A 17316-nucleotide genomic window follows, 5' to 3' on the forward strand; every position below is an offset into this window, starting at 1 on the left:
TAGGATAAGTTCCGTAACCTCAAGCAACCTCAGCTTTCCTGTTTGTAAAATGGGACAGTAAAGTCTGCCTTGCACAGTTGTTGAGGAAAGCACGCCATGAAGACTGTTAGTGCAAGGCTCAGAGTAAGGGTGGCTGCCTAAACAAAACTTCTCTGATCCTGCTACCCGTAAACTGAAGGCAGTAATTCCTACCGCATGTCACATTAAATGAGATTGTACAGCTGTACCTATACGTTGCCTAGACTGAAAAATAGGTACTTTAAAAAAACAACTCATTCCTCCTTTCACATACTGAATTTAGTCTAGTTAACGGAACTCGTCTTACACTTATTATGTAGGAAAGCTAAGGAAAGACTCTATTTTAGTTGTTTTTCGTTGAAAACGATTTCTAGACATAATGAAAATATAGCTGGAACAATCAATTAGTATATTTTCTATGCACAAATCATTCTTCTAGAGACAAATGAGTCCAGAATTGAGAGATAAATGACCAAAAATAGCCCAGAGACTCACAGGGAACTCACTTCTTTCTCTCCCTGCTCTCAATGTGTGCATTTTTGGCCTGCCAGGATATCACACTCACAGCCTGACTGCCATGCTGAGATCTCAAACTGGACGGATGGTGAAATTGAACTCCTTGGCATGACTGTCAGAATAACACACACTTGGTCCCTAGACCATGGAGTGAAAGCTCCTTGCAGGACGAGGGCCACAGAGATGCACAGTGGCCCTTGAAGCTCACGTTCAGCCTGTGGAATTATGACAAAGAACACAGGCAGTTTGAAGAGGGTTGCCAGCATTCTCCGAGAGGGCTGAGTCTAGGACTAGGGCGAGAGACCAGAAAACATGGTTATGTCTCTGGGTGTCTGGGTTTCATATCCGGCGCCTAACTCTGTCACTTCCTACCTGTGTGATGTTGGGAGAGTTACCTAATCCTGCTGGGGGTCTTGATTTTTTCCTCTGTAAAATGGGACAGCACTACTTTCCTGGGTAACAACAGTGTTTGTTTGGAGGCTCACATGTTAAAAGCCTGTGAGAATTATAAAGCAACACCTAGGTGTGAGCTGCCATTACTAGTTCAGGGATAGCAGAGGCTGGGACAATGCCAGCTCGTAACAACCACGTTGTGAGCATTTATTCCTTTCAGGCATTGTCTGCATAGGTGCTTCATGTTCATAGCCCTGCTTTGTGCCTGCACCAACCTCCAAAGGGAGCTGCTATGAAGTCCCTGTTTTGGGTGGGGAAATGAAGGTCCAGAGAGGTTAACTAGCTTGCCCAAGGTTGCACAGCTAATTAACCATGTGGTGGGATTTGGACCCAGGCAATGGGACTCTGGAGCCCAGCTTCCTAACCTGTAAACTGTGGGGTCTCTTGAGAGCATGACAAACAAGGAGTACTTTGTCAGCAAGAGTAAAAGAAACATCTTACTTTTCCCACCACCCAGCCGCCCCAGGCTTCCTGCAAGGAAGAAAGCTAGAATCTCAAGGTTATCCCAGGTTGGAGCTGGGGCAGTGAGCAGGCGTGATGGGAGTGAGCCTGCAGGTAGGGTGCCACACCCAGGAAACAGGAGGCAGGCGAGTCTCGGAAGCAGAGGATGGGCTCTGGAGTATGTGCCACAAGAATCTCAACCCGGGCACCTCCACCAACAAGCTGTCCCACCAACAGCTTCCTAATCTGCAAAACAGGAAGATTACACTAACCTCAGGAGGCTGCTTCAGGGACTGAAGGAAACAAGTAATGAATACAAATCTATTGTTGCAATTCATAAATGGCACATAAATGCTCAATAGATGGCGGCTCCCTGGCCTTTCCTTGAGATCTGCTGTTATTCTAAGTGATAAGGAGTAAGGGATGGTGGCACAGCCAGAAAATGCCTAGACAGAAACCTTAGAATAGTACAACTCAATTGTTAAAACTATGGGCCTGGGGGTTCTGGGCTACCTGAATTCATATCCTGGCTCCACTACTTACTAGTCCCTGTGACCTTGGGCATGTTACTTAACCTATCTGTGTCTCAGTTTCTTTATCTGTAACGTGGACATAATAGTACATGCTTCATAGGTTTTGGGGAATATTAGATATTAGTTTATCTGTGTAAAGTACTTAGGACAGTGCCCAATATATGGTCAGCATTCAATAAATCCTGCAATGATGGCTTGGATCAGCCCCTTGCTAGCGGTATCTCTGGGCTGCTATGGGCTACGTTTGATACCACAAACCCTCTATTTCCTTGCAGCTCCCCAATCAGATCCTGAAAGAGGGAAAATTGCTGCAGCCTGGCCACATGATCGGGCCAGATGAACTTCAGAGGAAGGGCAGTTTCTCATCATGTGGGTAGGGGGCATTTGAAAATACGGACAATGACCACCTGGCAAACAGCGCAGGGAGTCGGGAAAGCGCACACACACACCTCGGAGTTTCTGTGCCTTTTACATTTGGAGTCAGGTTTTGACTTGGCTGAGTGAGTTGTTTTATTTCTTTTGCTTTGGTTGGATGAAAATGAGCACCCATGCATGGGGTACCTGAGCAGCGCATGCCCCATTCCCACCTGCCTGGAGAGGAGACAGAGGCATGAGAAATAGACAGCGAGCCACTCCATCCCCAAGCACGTGAAAAAAAGAGGTGTGCTCCTCCCTAGCCAGAAATTGTACTCTGCAAGCTTTTGTTACAAAACGACAGGAAGACCAAAATTTACTTCTTGTGGAGGGAGTGGAAGGGAGGTAGAGAGGGAGGGAGAGAGAGAGAGAGAAATCACGAATAGAAAGAATATGAAAGAAACAAGGCACAGGACGTCTTGTAAATGAAGAATCCGGGCATTCCCCCATAGCCTTGCTGCTGTCCTCCATCCATCCCTGGAGCTCGTGGGGCTTGCTTATTGTTAAGCCCACGCCTGTCATTTAAACCAGCGCAGCCTCAATCTCGGCGAGGGCAACGTCTGCTCGCCACCAGAGCAAACCGCCCTGCAGGACTCAGACTGGAGGGGTGGATGCAATGAGTCCCAAGCTCCGCGGGCTGCTGGCGGCTTCCTTCCGCCCGGAAGCGAGCTGGGCGAGTGTCCGGGAAGGGCGCCCCCTCCCTGCGCCCTGCCCGCCCTCCCTACCTGAGCTGGCGCGGCTCGCAGTCCACGCCTGGCAGCAGCAGCCGGGCCGCCTGGCGAACGTCGTCGCTGTCCATGGAGAAGCTGCGGCGGTGGCCGGCGTGTGCTACGGCCACCCGGATCCACTCCATCAGCGGGGGCAGCACGAGGAAGGGCCTGCAGTGGGGGAGTGACGTGGAGATACGTTAGGGCAGCCGGGGCACGGGGGCTGCCGGCCCAGCTCCCCCATCCCCATTCGTCGCCTATTCCCTCCATCTCCCGACCCCATCCTGCTTTCCCAGGAGACCTTGCCTCTGGATTCCAGAGTAGCGGGATAGCCTTTGGAGACATCCTGACCGCACTGGTGACCTCGGGGCAGGCTCTCCCGAGTCTTTAGGCCTCAGTTTCCTCATCTATAAACCGGGGATAAAGTGACTGTGAAAGGATAAGATGGGACTATTCTGGGAGTATTATCTCCCTCAGAGATCATGTGAACATAATGGAGCTGAGTCACTTAAAGCACCAAGCACAGGGTCCGGTGCTTAGTAGAACCCCCCCCTCCCCGACCCCCCCACAAAGCCTGAAAGTATTAGTACTTGGGGCTCCCTATTCTGGGCTCAATGTTAAGGCGTCCTTCAGCTCTCCCTTCCCATCCCCAGGCTGCCCCCTGTCATCCTTCTGGAGCTCTCCCAGGCCTCAGCTATGCCCAAGCACCCAGCTGCCAACAGGCTTTAGCACCTGGGAAAGGCGTAAAGAGAGCCAAGTCAACAAGCAGCTGCCCAGTCACAGCCTGCAAAGGTGGAGGGGCCCAGGGGGCCTTGGCCACAGGCCTGCAGCGCTGGGAGCCTCAGGTTCCTCACCTGCTAATGGGATCACAGCAGGGTGTCCAGCCAGGGGCAAGAATTAACCGAGACAATGCCTGTGGCTGAACTCTAACTTTCTAAGTGCAACACATTTGTGCCATCTTCCTGTTTCTTCCAGAGATGATTATAAATCTCTGTCCTCACATAAGGATTACAGAGGAGGGGGGGGTGGAGCTTTTGAAAAATAATGAGACCTGAGTCCTATCCCAAGAATTCTGATTTAATTCATTGAGGATGGGGGCAGTCATCGGTAGTTTTTAAAACCTCCCCATGTGAATTTAACGTGCATCAGAATTATCTGGAGGGCTTGTTAAAATACAGATTGCTGGGCCCCACCCCCAGAGTGTCCAATTCAGTAGATCTGGGGAGGTGACCAAGAATTTGCATTTCTAAGGAGTTCCTGGGTGGTGCTGCAGCAGCTGGACTGAGGGGCCACGCTCAAAGAATTTCTGCTCTAAAGTGTTGATAGAGGGCTTGGGAATCACGTGTGTGTGTGTGTGTGTGTGTGTGTGTGTGTGTGTGTGTGTATGTGTGTGAAAATGCACCTTCCCAGCCTTATCTCCATCAATGTTGATTGTGTAGGGTCCAGGAGTATAATTTTAATCAGCAGCCCGTATGATACTGATTTAGGGAGACCGAGGACCACACTTTGAGAAACACACTGTGTAGATCAAAAACGTTTCTTACCATTAAGCAGGGCTGAGACTAGGATGAGACAAGTGGGGTGTCTAGGGTACAAAATTTGAAGAGGTCATGAAATTTGTTCTAGGTGCCTCTCTTGCCTTCCCCTAGCCCTGGTGCTGCCATGGGAACGAGCGGGGGTAGTAAACAGACAGTTTACAAGGCAGAGAACCCCTCACTATATGCAGGTGTCATGAGCTTCCCACCAAGATTTGGTGGCAGGTTCTGGTTTCCCAGAGTAGGGCCTATTTATCCAATGCTAATAATGTTCAACAGCTAAGTGTATTACATTCATCTCAGTTAATCCCATTTATGACCTCATCTAAATGCTTAGGACCAGCCAACGAGCTGGGAGTCAGACCCAAGTGTTTTGACTACATAGTCCATGTGCCATAACACCATGTGATACTGACATTCTCTTGCCCAACTTCCCAGCATGCACTCTGTTACCCAGCATGTACCTGTTACCCGAGGGGAGCTGATCTGGTCATGGACCTTGATAGCACACCTTGTGCAGTTCTATCAATGCAGTTCATCCCCTGTCTGAAAGGACTCCAGCCCTTTAAAAATCTATACCTCACTTAACCTTCAAACCACAGTTCAAATTCCACCTCTCCCTAGACATGTCTCCTGATGACTCCACCCTACCTGGACCCCTTGCATGGCGGACTGGCCTTACCTGCTGTCCTTGCAGTTGCCCCATCAGAATGTAAACTCCACAGGGCAGGGACCTGGGACTGCTCCGTTCGCTGATCCAGCCCCAGTTCCTGGCAGGCCGTAGCACTTAATAAATGTTTGTTCATGAAACAGACTAAGATTTACCAATTTCTTACTGTGTGAAATGGATAAAAATCAAGTTTCTGGAGCCATGGACCTATGGGGCAGGCTACCAGGCTATTTCTGCCTGAATGGGCCTGCTGCTAAGCTGTCTCCCTCGTTCTCTCATTCTCTCCATCACCTAAACTGAATCAGGCACCCAATAAACACACACTGAATTGAAATTGAATTGGATTCTATTGTCTCAGGTGAGCAGGACTTATTTTTGTCACCACGTCTCCATCACTGCTGAAACTAGCCCCGAGTGCTCAGAAAACTCCCCCGGGTTGTTCTGCAGAGGCAACGCCACCCCACTTCTGTCCCTATCACCACTTTACTTTGCTCAGTGCCCACAAAGCACAGCCAAGCACTGAGCCCAGTCATGGGGGCTGCGTTCCTTGGGGGCTGACCTCCATCACAGGCTGCCCTTCGGCTGCTGCTTTTCATAGGCGATGCAAGGCCCAGGGCAGGCAGCCAGCTCCTGATGAATGCCAAAAGAGGAGAAAAAGAGGCTCTGCCGCCTTCAAAACACCACCTTGACCAAGACAGCTGGCAGCACGAGAATAAGAAACCTTGATCCCTGGGATTCCAGCCTCCTCTGAAATTTTCTATGTACCTATTCTGTCCTTTCAACATTGCCGTCTTTTCATCCCTCGGACCTCAACAGTTTATAAGCTCGTGAATTCTTTGCCAGCAACTCATTTAAAAATCTTCTTATCTTGTCTACTCAGAGTGGAAAAAAATAGTATGATTTTTGAGTTTCTTTTGGAGGAGTTGGAGATGGGAAAGAATTCTAAGGTCTTGAGTTGAGGAGAAGGTAGAGAATGCTGAGGGAAAAAAGACTGCATTCTCCTTATAGGTTTTTGAAGCAAACATTGTTCCACTGGCTACCAACTTAGTTCTGAAGTCGTCTGTAGTGACCAAAACCTAGTGTGGTGACCAAAACCTAGAGGGAGCTTAAGGAGCTCCTGGCTTAATGAACTGGCTCTTTAGGTTGTATCAACATCAGGACCATGGGTGGAGTGTGTGAAAATGGCCAAATCCCTGATTTCAACAGGTGTGGGTGGGGCCCGGGCATCTGCATTCTAAACAAGCTCCTTTGGGAATTCTAGAACAAGTCATGTTTGATAACCCCTGACCGGTGGCCTGAGGTGAACAGAGGGGGTACACAGTCAACTCAAATAGGGCAGTGGCCACTGAAATCTTTGTTATGGTGTTCAAAGAGACGGTCTGTGGGGTGGGACCAGACTCTCTAGAAAGGAAGGGAAAGCCTAGATGGGATTCTTGTAGGGTCAAGAGAGCAAGTCAGCTCAGGAAGTTTGCTGGGACCTGTCTGAAATGTGAGGAGAGAGCTCTGGTGATGGGGGTGACTATCTAGAATTGAAAGGAGTTTGGCTGGGGAGGGGCTGAGCGCTAAAGAGGATGGTGTGACATGTGGGAGAAGCGTGGTGTGGGATTCTGCAGAACTGAATCCCAGCCCTGAATCTGCCTGGACCTCACAGTAGGACCTCTGGCCCCGGCCTGTAGACGTTTGGCTCTCAGTGCCTTCATCTGTAAAGTGGGTGGGTTTGGATCAGATGCTCTATTTCAGGGGTCAGCAAACCTTTTCTGTAAAAGGCCAGATAGTACATATTACAGACAGGGCACATAGTCTTGTTGCAGCTACCCAGCTCGGCCATTATGAGAAAACAGCCAGAGATAACACATAAATGAATGAACTTGGCTGTGTTCCAGGAAAACCTTCTTCACAAAATCAGACGGTGGGTCATAGTTGGCCGACCCGGGGTCTATCTGGTTTCCTCCTTCTGTAAACTTTTTTGATTCTATTGAAATAGCCAGCTGCCTGGGGGCTTAGGAAAGGCCCCGAGTGTGAAGCAAGGAAGGTGGGAATAAGCACAGAAAGGTGCTAGCGATGGGGACAAAAAGCTCTGGAGAGATTAGAAATAGGGCCCTGCCACAAAGAGGTCATGGCTGGATTTGGGGAAGACGGAGCCAGAGGCATACCAGAGGCCATAACTTCAGTGATAAAACCCAAACCTGGCCATGATGTGTCACTGATAAATGTCATCTATTGACACCATTTATTCACCCAACAATCCTTTAGGGAACACCAAATTGGACTCACACTTCCCGGGGCTGGAGATAGAGTGACCAGAACTCACCAGGTCCTTGTTCTCATAGACTTAACAGGCTAATAGAGAGACAGATAAGAAACACATAAACCAACAAGTATGGAACAAAGCAACTACAATTGTAATCAGAGCCAGGGTGCTGGGGTAGACAATAAACAGGGTTGAGGTGGGAAGGCCTCTCTGAGGAGGTGACAAAGCCTCTAAGATGGGAAGGAATCAGCCATATGTGAACGTGTGTGCAAAGGGATGGATGTTCAGGCAGCAGTAACAGCCTGTGCAAAGGTCCTGAGGCAGAAAAGACCTTTATAGCTCACCAAGGGCTTTCACAGGCATCATCTCCTATTTGTCCGTCCAGGGCACATGGGGTGGCCAGGACATGTGTGAGGAAGGATCTGTGGTAGGCTGAGTTCTGGCTCCAAAAGACTTGACACCTTTATTTTTGGACCGCTAAAACTGATTTGGGACAACTGACCTCTAGAACTGTAAGAGAATAAATGTGTGTTGTTGTAACCCACCCGACTGTGTGGTAATTTGTCACAGCCGCCACAGGGAACTAATACAGTCACGAAGCCAGGGTAATGATAAGGTCATGGCGAGTGAGGCTGGAGACACGGCGATAAAGAAGAGGAAGCAAGTAGTAAAGTGGGAAGGAGGGCATCGCAGGGCTCTGGGATTCATCTCAGATCCCTAACCTGCCTTGTGCCTGCGGTAGGAGACAATATGGGCTGAAGCGTATCTCCCCAAATTTGTATGTTGAAGCCCAGTAATACCTCAGAATGTTTAACTGTATTAAAACGAGGCCATTAGGGTGGGCCTTAATTCATTATGAGTGGTGTTCTTACAAAAGGAGATTAGGACACGCAGAGACACCAGGGGCATATATGCACAGAGGGGTACCCTCGCAGCAAGAGGGCGGCCATCTGCAAGCCAAGGAGAGATGCTTCAGAAAAAAACCAAACTGGATGCAACCTTGATCTTGGACTTCCAGCCTCCAGCACTGTGAGAAAAGAAGTATCTTTTGTTCAAGACACCTAGTCTGTGTTAATTTGTCACGGAAGCCCTGGCAGAATAATCCACCTGTGGTTTGACTTAAGCCCTGCCCTGCCCGTGAGGTTTTAGTCTGAGGTAGAAGGGCGTCAACTTCTACCCCAAGTAGGTTCAGACTCTTTAGAGAGCTGATGCTTTTGGTTTACTTCCTTTAACCTAGTGACGCAGTAGATGAACTCAAAGCCATCTGGAGGCCATACAGTGCAGAGGTTAGAAGCTCAGGCTTTGGAGAGAGCCTGACCAAGAGTTGGATTCAGGCTCCACCTTCTAGCTGTGTGACCTTGAACAAGGTATTTTCATTGTGGTGCCTCACTTTTCTCATCAGGAAAAAAGGGGACAATAAAAAGTCCCTATTTCAGAGGGTGTGGGGGGCTGAAGAATGGCTCCCCCCAAAGGTGCCCACATCCTCATCCCTAGAACCTATGAATGTTCCCTTACCTGGCAACATGGACTTGGCACATATGATTAAGTTACAGATTTTGAGAAGAAAAGACCGTTGAATTATCCAGGTGGGCCCTAAATGCCATCACAAGCGTTCTTGGAAGAGGGAGGTAAAAAGGCCAAAGGAGGAAGTAGGAGACATGACAACAGAAGCAAAAAGTTGGGCTGATGCAAGAAAAGGGTCACGAGCCAAGGAATGCAGGAGCCTCCGGAAGCTAGAAAAAAGGCAAGGAAACAGGTTCTCCCCTGGAGCCTCCAGAAGGAACCCGCCCTGCAGACACCTTCACTGGAACCCGGTGAGACTGATTTTGTACTTCTGACCCCCACAACCATTCAGATAATAAATCTGTGCTGTTTGAAGCCTCCATGTGTGTGGCAACTTTTTATAGCAGTCACAGGAAACTAACAGGGTTATTGCAAGAATTGAATGGGATGATGACATAGCCTGGCGCCTGGTACCAACAAGTAGTAGCTGTCGGCATCCCGACCACCGGCTTGTTTTCAGCATCAGTCGACCTTCTCTCTGCCGGATGGAGGAAAGGCCCTGCTACACACAGCGACGCTCCTGTCTTCTCTTTTCCAATCAAAGCAAACCTCTGCTGTTGCTGTGCCTTTACTTATTAATTGTGTGGCCCTGACTTTTCTGTGGATTTTCTGTTATCTGTGGATTCTCTCTTAGGCTGAAGAGGAATTCAGGTGTTTGACTGTGGTTTAGAAAGTTCATAATTCCACAGACACAGGGAGTGAAGGCAAACAGCAAAATTCATAGTAGACCATCTCCAGTGCTGGTTTCTATAGCAATAGTCATTGTAATCTCACTGCATTTGTGGGCACCGGAGCTAAAATAATGGCAGAGGTCAGAGGTGGCCATGATGGTTACTATAGTGACAATCCTACTGTGCAAAGTGTGGTCAGACTGCGCATGAGGGTGGCTCCTGCAGACGGCCTGGAGTAGGAGGAGCCAAGGACTGCGATCTAGGTCGGTGCTTCTGGAATATTCCTGTGCATGTGAGTCGACCAGGATCTTGTTAAAATGCAGATTCTGATTCAGTGGGTCTGGGGCAGGGCCTGAGATTCTGCAGTGATGCAGCTGCCAGTCTATGGACCACATTTTGAGTAACCCATCCCTAGGGATTAGTATGATTCAAGCCAGAAACCGGAGAAGGTGAATTCTATTATCATGTTTAAGGGGGAGGACGTGAGGCCAGAAGTGAGAGAGCTGCAGGAGGGGTTAGAGGCCCGGGAGACAATGGAATAGAGGAGTTTCTTTGTACCTGACCCTCCGGATGAAAGATTGGCTGAGCCTAATTCACAAGCCTGTGCCAAGCTGCAAGGGAGGCTTGGAGAGCAAGTGTCTGGTGGTGATTTCAGCTTTTATTGTGGAAGGTCGGTTCTGCCTCCTACCAGAATTCTCCTTTAGCCTTCCAACAAGCTTCTGAAACAGAATCTTTCAGTTTGGGGGAGCTCATTTGGAACCAAGCACCCATCCCCCTGTCTGAGAGGTATCTGGTATTCGGGACGGTGTTCAGGATCTTCTTTGGAACGTAAATGCTTAAAAATATATACCTTGCAATGGTTAATGTTATGTGTCAACTTAGCTAAGCCACAGGATGCAGATATGTGGTACCACACTAGACTGGACGCTGCCGTGAAGGTACTTTATTTTTAGATGAGATCAATACTTAAGTCAGTGGACTCTGAGTAAAGCAGATTCTGCTGCGTAAGGTGGGTGGGACTCACCCAATCAATTGGAGGTCTTAGGAGAAAAAAGTCTAACCTCCTCTGGGAACAGGGAATTCTGCCGGCACCCTACCTTCAGATTTGAGCTGAGGTCATACACACCTCCTGTTGGCTCTGTTTCTCTGGAGAACCCTGACTCACGCACACCTGCCACAGGAGCCATGAGACAACTGTGGGCAGCCATGCAGACTCCTCTTTCTATACTGATTCCACTCTTTCACCACTGTCCGCATTGGCCGGAGCAGGGCGGAAGCTTGGGGCTGAACCACCCAGAGTACCACTTCCCAGCATCCCCAGTGTGCAGGCACGCTGTTTGGGAACTGTGAGACCAGGCCACCATGGGCATGGCCAGTGATTTTAGGGAATGGTGAGCCATTTCAGACAAAAGAACCAGCCCCTTGTAGTGTGGAAGTCGGCCCCATTCACGGGTGATTATGTAAATTCCCTGACATGGGACAAGTGCCAAGGGGCACGGAGTGAGGAGGTGATTTCTGCTAATAGTGCCAGCTGGTGCTTGTGACCGACCACGGTACCCTCTTGGCTTTCCTGTCACGCATTTTCAAGAAGGTGACTTAGAGGGCTGGAGGGTTGGAAATGGAATGCTGACATACAAGCAGGTTCAGGCAGAGCAATGATGATATACGAATAAAAACAATCTCCTCCCTGATGACAAACAGCTGAGGACCCCACGCCATGCATGTGCTTCCCTGGGGACGTGGCTCCATCACTGTCCTCCCAGCAGTCCCATGATGCGACCTCCACCTCCTCCGCACTTTCCCAGCAGAAGCATTTAAGCATTTGACATGTTCCCGTCTCTCATACTTTGAATAGGAGAGAAGCAAAATGATGGAGTGTAAGAATCCACAATTCTCCTGGAGTTTCAGTCTAGGTACTCTGTCTAATGCACCATCTTTGGGAGGCAGGGGCTCAAAATCACCTGGAAAACTAGTTAAAATGCACATTCCTGGATTCCTGCCCGTTTGCTAGGTGTCTTAGTTTCCTGGGGCTGCTGTAACAAACTACCACAAACGTGGTGGCTTATAACAACAGACATTGGAAATCTCAAGAGTGCTGGAGGCCACAAGTCCACAATTGAGGTGTCAGCAGGTCTGTGCTCCCTCCAGAAGATCTAGGGAGAGCCCATTCCTTGCCTCTTCTCGCTTCTGCTGGTTGCTGGCACTCATGGCGTGTGGCAACACTACTCCCATCTCTGCGTCTGTGTCTATGTCACCTTTCCCTCAAATCTCCTGCTCTCTTCCAAGAACACTTGTGCTTGGCTATAGGGTGCACCCAGATAATCCAGGATAATCTGCCCATGTCAAGACCCTTAACTGAATCACATCTGCAAAAACCCCCTTTCTTTATAAAATAACATTTACAGGTTGCAGCGATCAGGACCTGCTCTCTTTAGGGGCCACTGTGTAGCTTACTGTACTTGACCTCTTTATCTAGTCCATTCTCTGCAGGGCTTGTGATGCTAACAGAAGGCTGAGACCCTCGGGTCTAGAGAATACTAGCTCTGAGCTGCAGGATGCTTGGTGGGCCCAGGGTCACTGCTCACACGCCACACAGGGGTCAGCACACCAGCCCGCACCTCTCCTCTCCAGGCTGCTGGCTGCACCACAGCGAGGCCTGGCTTAGGGTGCGGAGGCCTCTGTGGTGGGAACCCGATCTCCAGTGGGTGGAATGATGATGGGGCCCAGGATATAAATGGCCATGGGAGGGGAGTGGTGGCTTCAGAAGTGGGGAAGCCACAGGCTCTGCTCAAGGCTGCCGCAGGACGTTCCTCGCAGACTTGGGCACAAAAGATAAACAGCGAGGAGGTAGCAGAGGCTGTACAGCTTCAGATGCTGGGAGCAGTGGCTTGAGAAGTCTAAAAGGGTAGGGCCTAGCCTATTGCAGGTCAAAAGGCGGAGGTGAGAGAAGGGCTCCAGGAGTCATCTGGCCTGCCCCTGTCTCCAACAGGATTCTCAGGAAAGTCTGCAAAGGCAGCAGACGGCCTGACAAAGGAAACCCACCACACCTTTGAATCTGGGGCAGGCGTGAGGGAAAGGGCACACACCCAGAAGACAGAAGGCCCTACATTTGAGCCCAGGCTCCATGGTTTGCTAGCTGTGGGACCTTGGGCAAGTTACTAAGGTCCCTGTGCCTCAGTTTCCTCCTATGTAAAACAGGAGAAATAGTAAGGCCACTCCACGAGACTGCTGTGAAGATTAGGTGAGAGAATCTGTGTAAGGTGCTTACACATAGTAAATGCTCAACAAAGTTAGCTATTATGGAGGACTCATTACATGCTAGGCATGGTTCTGAACATTGTTCTTTCATTGGCTTATTTGAGAATGACAAGAATCATAAAGTAAGTACTGTTACTATCTTCATTCTACAAATAATGAAACAGGCACAGAGAGGCTGTGTAACTTGCCTACGGGATACACATATAGGCAGTGGGACCCAGAGTCAGGGCTAATAGCCATGGGTTCTATCAGTGCCAGGACAGGCTACCGCATGTGCAAAGGCCCAGAGGCAAGCTGGGGCATGGTGCGTTGGAGGAACTCAGCTTGGTGTGGCTGGAGCTGAGACGGAAGAGAGGAAGCAACGGAGGGAAGTGGATTAGTAGGAGATAACATTGGAGAGAGACAGGGGAAGAATCATACAGGGCCTTTACCTTCTGGAATAAAACTATAAACTCCTAATACTTTAATGTTTCCTCAGTTAGAACTGCAATTGAAAAACACAAAATCAGAAAAGTATTTGAAAGGAAACATCAAGAATGGATTGACAAAAATACCTCTGAGAATGCCAAACAATGGGTTTGCCATAACCGTTTGTTTAGAAAGTTAACAGAGAATATTGTTATACTCTGGCAGAGACAGCTGGGTGTCCCTCTGGAAGTCTTATCCTCTTCTTCCTTGGCAATAAACCCCCACAATCTTTAGCTGGGCTTCTGACCACCTAGCATACATCTTTCAGCCTCCCTTGCATTGGTTCTTAAGATGATATAAACAGCAGTTTCTCGAAGGATTTCTAGAAAGGTCCCCAAAGGGAGGTGGCCCAACTATCTCTGGCCTTCCATTGTGCTGGCAAGGATGTAGACACCATGGCTGGTGCTCCAGCAGTCACACTGGACCATGAGGTGGAAGACGCATGTTGATGGAAAGCAAAAACATAGAAGAAGGACCTAGATTTCTGACAATTGCTTACGTGGCCAGACCTGCCTTGGATTCTTACTCCCAGACTCTGTTTATATGAGAAATAAACTTCCGTCTTGTTTAAACACTCGCATTTGTGTTTTCTGTCACTCACAGCCAAACCTCATTCTAAGTGACACATCGGTTCCCTTGACCACTAAGTTAAATCTCCATTTTTCCTTTTTTGTGTCACTATGGATTTGAATTTCTGTTTACCAAAAAAGAAAAAAAAGCCTTCCTTTTAATAGTTATCTTCTAAAGACTGTGAACTTGTAGCCCTGAGACTATATTTGTGCCAAGAAGCTACATTTATTAAAATATTTGTTACAATTGTTTGTTCATTTCCAGGGATAAACTATGTCATAGAAAGTTGAGCTTGTTCAGCAACCTTGTGAAAATGTACTGACAATGGCTTTGTGCTCATCATAATTAACCCTATCAATGAAAAATAACAATATAGATGCTCTTGGAGTCAGAAAACATATCTCAAAGTCTCTATCCTTGCTGAAGTCTTCTTGCAAGGACACATTTTAAATTTAAAATGAACAGATCAATTTTATTTTATTTTAGCCATTTCTCCCCAGCTTTATTGAGATATAATTGATATATGACATTGTGTAAGTCTAAGGTGTACAATGTAATGATTTCATGCACTTATATATTGAGAAATGATTGCCACAGAGGGTTAGTTAACACTTCCATCCCCTCCCATAATTACTAGTTCCATTTTGTGATGAGAACGTTGAAGATCTACTCTCTTAGCAACTTTCAAGCATATAGTACAGTATGGTTAACTACAGTCACTATGCTGTACATTAGATCCCTAGAACTTATCTCACAGCTGGAAGTTTGTACCCTCTTACCAATATCTCCCCATTCCCCACCCCCACCCCAGCCTGTAGTAACCACCATTCTATTCTCTGTTTCTATGAGTTCAGCTTTTTAAGATTCTACATGTAAGTGAGATCCTACAATACTTGTCTGTCCCTGTCTGACTTACTTCATTTACATAACACCTTCAAGTTCATCCATGTTGTTGCAAATGTCAGGATGTCCTTCTTTCTCCTGGCTGAATAATATTCCATCAACAGATCAACGTTATAATAAAATACCATGCAGAATCTCTTTCTTCCACACAAATAAAGGGCACACAAAGGAGAGGCTGAGTGTGGTCTCGAGCTTTCTCCATGCTGTCCGTGGTTGTGGTTTTGAGAAAACGATATTCTAGTTCTCTTGTAATAAACCCTTTGAACTCACATTACCCTGCGTTTGGCAGTACGACAGGATGGATTAAATTCATACCCCAGCCCTGATCAATCAGAATCCTAGTTATCAAAACACAGATTTGAAAGAGCCGCCGCCCCAGGCGTCTTGGGCCACCACGCATGCTTGAAGCGTGTTCTGGAGCAGGCTCTGCTACTAACTCGCTGGGTGACTGTGTATCCTTGAGGCTCTGCGGGCCTCGAGTGTACTCACTGTCAAGTTAGGAGACCAGAAAACCTTTTCTTCCAGCTTAAAATGATAGTGTAATATTTTGAAATAAATAAATAACAAAAATACTGATATAAGGAAGCTAAGGGGGAAACAAGCCAAGAAGGCAGCTTCCAATAGAACCTTCTGCTACGATGGAAATGTTCTATATCTGTGCTGTCCAATGTAACAGCTACAAGCCACATACGGCTACTGAGCACTCAGAGTGTGGGTAACATTCTCATTTGATTCCATTTTAATTAATCTAACTTTACTTTTATTTATTTATTTATTTATTTATTTATTTATTTATTTATTTATTTATTTTTACTTGTATTTATTTAAGTGTGTTTTTCCAGGACCCATCAGCTCCAAGTCCAGTTGTTGTTTCAATCTAGTTGTGGAGGGCGCAGCTCACAGTGGCCCATGTGGGGATTGAACCGGCAACCCGGTTGTTAAGAGCACCGCGCTCTAACCAACTGAGCTAACCGGCCACCCCGTAATTAATCAAACTTGAAATAGCCACGTGTGGTGAGCAGCTACCCTATGGCATAGTGCAGATCTAAGGGATGTCCTTCAGGCCAGTATACCTTCAGACGAGAATCCTGGTAGAATGTGGGTGGAAAAAGGGCTATAGTAGGTATTAGGTAACGTGAACTTTTTAACCTACTTTTTCCATTATCACGATCTGCATCCTCACCATCATCATCATCATTTTATAGCACCTGCCATGTCTTGAGTGCTTACATTGTGCCAGGCTCTCTGCAAAAAGCTTTGTATTAAATAATCTGTATTTCATTTAATTACAAAAGCATCCTTGGAAGGTATTTATTATCATCCCTACTTTATAGATGAGCAAACTGAGCCTTAGCAACATTCATTAACATAAAATAACTCAGAGAGGCAGAGCTGGGGTTTGATCCCAAGTCGGCCAGAATGCAAAGCCTATGTGCTGAGTCATGAGTATATCACTTCTCCAAAGATCGGTGTGGCATTGAGTGAGTTGCTGAACCCTGAGCAGCTTCAGGTCTCGGTCTGTGAAGTGAGGAGGCTGGGCCATATGAACTCTAAGATCTGCTTAAGTGGGAGAAGGTCATCGTTCCTATATGCCACTTCCCTCGAGGGCCACTTTTATACAACGAATGCTCCTGTTTATAGATGTGACCATGTGACACGAAACGACCCCGATTACTCTGAGCACAGTTCAATGATTGTCCTAAACAGAACCCTGGACTCCGTTATAGATTGTTTTTAAAGGCTCCCCAGGTGATTCATACCATTAGAAAGGTCTAAGAGTATCAGCTCTGGACTGAACCTGCTCAAGGCAGAAGAGACCCTTCTGTGAACAGGTTTTTGATGAAGACTTTTGTGTTGGTTTGTTTTTGTGTGTGTGTTTACATTAGATAATGAGAGCTTTATAATGAATGTTGCCCTTTCTGCCTTGCGGGCCAGGAAACAATGCTAAATTTTATGCTCTATTATAGTAACAAATCTGAGGTGAGATTTTCTGGTACAGCGGTCTTCCTTAGTGCTGATAACATGTCTTTTTTTGTATTGTTATCCTTGTTTTGTGGTTCTGTTAGATCTAACTCATACTGTGAGTCTAGCCCAAACCCTTTTCAGAATTAGATTAGTTATAAATGACGAATAGATAAACATCATCTGTCTCAGAATGAGCCAAAGTCCCAAGACTAACTGGGATAATAAAATGAAATAGAGAATGTCACCATGTAGAATGGGGGGGGGTGTCCTCTGAAAAGGTAGGAGATAGCAATGGGATAGAATTGCTCAGTAAAACAAAAATAAAAAAGGAGAAAGGAAGGAAGAAAAGAGAAATCCCCAGAGAGCCTTAAAAATCAAGG

At 47.3% G+C, this 17316-nt stretch overlaps 1 protein-coding gene across 4 annotated transcripts in view; it reads right to left on the minus strand.

Moving 5' to 3' along the window:
* ABTB3 (ankyrin repeat and BTB domain containing 3) overlaps nucleotides 1–17316 on the minus strand; it is a 278896-nt gene that overhangs the window by 60197 nt on the left and 201383 nt on the right. For all 4 annotated transcript variants that reach the window (XM_074326264.2, XM_074326263.2, XM_074326262.2 and 1 more), the window contains exon 4: nucleotides 3101–3253. In XM_074326264.2, coding sequence (XP_074182365.2) covers nucleotides 3101–3253 — 153 coding nt within the window. The remainder of the gene's footprint in view (nucleotides 1–3100; nucleotides 3254–17316) is intronic.

Source organism: Rhinolophus sinicus, chromosome 1 (assembly GCF_057876585.1).
Source record: "Rhinolophus sinicus isolate RSI-liver-muscle chromosome 1, RSI-T2T, whole genome shotgun sequence".
Taxonomy (NCBI): domain Eukaryota; kingdom Metazoa; phylum Chordata; class Mammalia; order Chiroptera; family Rhinolophidae; genus Rhinolophus; species Rhinolophus sinicus.